Raw genomic sequence first — 3,808 nt, 5'->3', positions numbered from 1 at the left:
TTAGGAATGGTGTTGGTTCATTGATGAAGCTACCGGACTGAGGCTCAGGAGAGGACAGGAAGAGAGAGCAGGGACAGGACAGGGAGGACAAGGGGGGGGGGACAACAATAGGAGAAAAACAAACAAACAAAAACAGTAACAACAATAACAACAGAGATTTATCAAGAGTTCGATCGGAAATTCTACTGGTCACCAAGAGACAAACTATAAAAATAGACCAGAGAGAGAGAGAGAGTAGAGCCAGCAGGTATTTCTTCTCAGAGTATTACAGTTCTACAACACAGAACAACAGAAGTTATCGATGTCGAGAAAAACTCTCACTGACCTGTCTTTGTAGCCAGAGAGGCGTGTATTTTGAGACCAGGTGTGTGTGTGTGTGTGTGTGTGTGTGTGTGTGTGTGTGTGTGTGTGTGTGTGTGTGTGTGTGTGTGCTATGGTTTGTCTTGAATGCGGTGGGCAGCTGACTGTAGCTGATGTGGGGGACCAGAACATCACACCCCCAGTCCAGGATAGCAGGCAGGTCAGGACCAAACCACCAGGGCACCCAGAAACCCCCTGAACACAGGGAGCCCCAGGAACCCCCCCCCCCCCCCCCAGGCCACAGGCCCAACCCATGCCCACGCTGGTGCAGTTAGCAAAAGGGGCAGCAATTGACTCACTCCCCGCCCCAGCTGCCCCCCCATCCCAACATGGGTGCAGGGTGTGTGTTGTGCGTGGGAGTGTAGATGTGATGGTGTGGATGACTAGAATGTAGTTAAAATTCAGGGAGGCACCCGGGGCGTGGGAGCGCCGCCGGTTGCTTGTTTGTGTGCCATTTATTCTTTTTTATATATAAATATTCATATTAATATTGGCCCAGACGTTATGTGTGCCAGAGAGCTAAGTATTTCCTGTGTAGGTGTTTTTTGTGTTGTGTTATTTTTTGATGGCGCCATGAGGATCATGAAGTGAAAGAAACAAAGACCTGACGCATCAGTGGATCTCAGGAATCATCACTCCAGGGCTGGAACCTGAGGTGTGAGTCACTGTCAGTGGTCAGTGTTAAGAACACTCCCATTGACAGGCATCAGAAGCATGTTACCATTGAACTGAACCAAGACAAGACCAAGCTGAGGAGACATTCACACTGTGTTGCTAACTCCTGCTAACTGAGTCGTGTGTGACAGGCTGGCCCAGCATGCTGTGCATGTTGGTGTCCTTGTGTCGTTCTTCTGTAGGCTGCTACGGTGCTACCTTGTTAAAAGATGATCCTGTAGACTGGAAATTATATCAGCCCATTAAAAACAACCTTTTTTTCTCCACAGTCCGGTTGGCCTGGGCTGGACCGGCCATTAGGGAATCATTCCACTTCTCCCAGTGGCCAGCACCTCCCTGGCTGTGAGTGTAGGTGGGCTGACATGTTTAGCATTGGTACAGGTTCCCTCTGGTTCTAGGGACTGAACTCTCATTCTCCTACAGGGTCTCATTCTAGAAATGAACATTCTGACCAGCAGATGTGATCATGAATGGACAAAACCATTCAGCAGAGGGGACCTATGACCTTTGACCTGGGTGACCCAACGTTGATCCAAGCATCTGAAGCCAGCGTTTCTGTTCCCAGTTTGCTGACTGGTCGTCAGTAGCAGGACGTCTCTTTTCATTGAGTTGATTTCTGTTTCTGTCTGTTGCTCCGCTGTTTCAGAGTCAAATGAAGAGATTTCTGATGTTGCTGTTTGTGTCCTGCAGATGTGGAGCAGCTGCTGGTGATTAAAGAAGAGGTTCCCCCTGAGCTGCAGGACCCAGAGCCCCCCCACATTAAAGAGGAGTGGGAGGAGCTCTGGACCAGTGAGGAGGGAGGGCAGCTTCAAGGGCAGGAGGAGGCTGATATCACCACGTTCCCCTTCACTCTGGTCAACCTCAGTTCCCACAGCTTCATCAGAGTCTAACTGAGGAGAACTTGAAAGAAGAGTCTCTGAGCAGCAGCCCAGTTCATCATCTGAAAACAGAAGCTGTTGGAGAAGAGTGTGGAGGACCAGAACCAGAACCAGCCAGCAAGGTAGATCCAGATCCACTTGTACAACCCCAGACTGAAGACCAGATGTCAGACTCTTCTGAAGCTGAGACTGAAGTCAGTGAGGATGATTGGGTCAGACCTGATAACACGACTACCTCTGAGCACAAGGAACCCTTTGGCTCAAGGAGGAATTTGCTTCAGAAACTGAGCCCAGGACAGGAAGTGAGTCATTGCAGCTCAAAAGAGCAAAAAGTAAAGACTGAAAGAGGATCAGAGATCATCAGGAACATGAACTTTGGTCCTTCTGAATCTGAGACAGAAGTCAGTGAGGATGAGCATCCATTTAGGTGCTCAACATGCAGTAAAGGTTTTAATTACAGAGGTGGTTTGGATATACACATGAGAACACACACTGGGGAGAAACCATTCACATGCTCAGTTTGTGGAAAAAGATTCTCTGTCAGGGAACATTTGAAAACACACATGAGAACACACACTGGGGAGAAACCGTTCCCCTGCTCAGTTTGTGGTGGAAGGTTTTCAGAAAAGGGATATCTGCATAGACACATGAGAACACACACTGGGGAGAAACCATTCCCCTGCTCAGTTTGTGGCACAAGATTTTCAGAAAAGGGGCATCTGAAAAGACACATGAGAACGCATACTGGGGAGAAACCATTCCCATGCTCAGTTTGCGGCACAAGATTCCCAATTAAGGCACATTTAGAATCACACATGAGAATGCACACTGGGGAGAAACCACATCCCTGCTCAGTTTGTGGCAAAAGATTCTCAGTCAAGGGAGATCTGAAAACACACATGAGAACGCACACTGGGGAGAAACCGTTTCCCTGCTCAGTTTGTGGCGGAAGGTTTTCAGAAAAGGGATATCTGAATAGACACATGAGAACACACACTGGGGAGAAACCATTCCCGTGCTCAGTTTGTAGCACAAGATTTTCAGAAAAGGGGAATTTGAAAAGACACATGAGAACGCACACTGGGGAGAAACCATATCCCTGCTCAGTTTGTGGTAAAAGATTCTCAGTTAAGGGAGATCTGAAAAGACACATGAGAACGCACACTGGGAAGAAACCATATCCCTGCTCAGTTTGTGGTAAAAGATTCTCAGTTAAGGGAGATCTGAAAAGACACATGAGAACGCACACTGGGAAGAAACCACCTTTGCAAGAAGTGGCTTTGAAGCATGACAAGAGTGGGAGACGCAGGTTGAAGGCCAAATAATGAATTTATTTGGTGAAAAGAACAACGATAAACCAAAATTGAACTCAGACAACAATGTGATGTGATTGTCAGTAGAGTCAGTGGTGTGGGTTCATGTGTGCATGTGTGTAAGGGAGGTGGAAGGAAGAGATGTTGTCTGCTGAAAATCACAGTGACAATGGATGAGGAGGAAGAGAGGCTCCTGGCCAGCAAGGCGGGTTCTGTATGTAGAGAGCACCGGGCCCAGGAGCTTCAACTAGGAGGAACGAACAGCCCCCCACCCTCCAGATACCTGCTGCAACACCAGAAACAGCATGAAAGGCACCAGCCACGGGACCTTTATCCCCCCCCCCCCCCACACACACACACACACAAGAAAGGGGTCACCAAAGTACCTTAAATGTATTTGTTTAAAAAAAAAGCCAAAATGATGATTAACCAAACCCCCTCAAACCATGTACATCACCCATTGTTCTGTACAGATGAGGTAAACCTATCAGGAGGTGAACCAGTGGCTGCTCCGGTGGTCCAGCATCTCTTGTCCCAAGGTACCGCATTGACCGGTGCACCCAGAAAGCAATGATGTAGGAG

General features: G+C 48.2%; 1 protein-coding gene across 1 annotated transcript; it reads left to right on the top strand.

Annotated features, from left to right (window-relative positions):
* The first annotated feature begins 1,996 nt into the window (after positions 1 to 1,996).
* LOC147271686 (uncharacterized) lies at positions 1,997 to 3,429 on the top strand. Its single transcript, XM_086203598.1, has one exon. The coding sequence runs from the start codon at positions 2,078 to 2,080 to the stop codon at positions 3,236 to 3,238; it is 1,161 nt and encodes a 386-aa protein (XP_086059724.1). The 5' UTR covers positions 1,997 to 2,077; the 3' UTR covers positions 3,239 to 3,429.
* Positions 3,430 to 3,808: the final 379 nt, after the last annotated feature.

This window comes from Aulostomus chinensis, chromosome 1 (assembly GCF_037954235.1).
Source record: "Aulostomus chinensis isolate RoL2024-O1b breed Wild chromosome 1, RoL_Achi_v1.0, whole genome shotgun sequence".
NCBI classification, from domain to species: domain Eukaryota; kingdom Metazoa; phylum Chordata; class Actinopteri; order Syngnathiformes; family Aulostomidae; genus Aulostomus; species Aulostomus chinensis.
The sequence above is the reverse complement of the archived record's forward strand: the minus strand, read 5'-3'. Positions and strand labels throughout refer to the sequence as shown.

Excerpts from the sequence above, each read along its gene's own strand:
- LOC147271686 (XM_086203598.1), top strand. The coding sequence starts at position 2,078 with ATGTCAGACTCTTCTGAAGCTGAGACTGAAGTCAGTGAGGATGATTGG.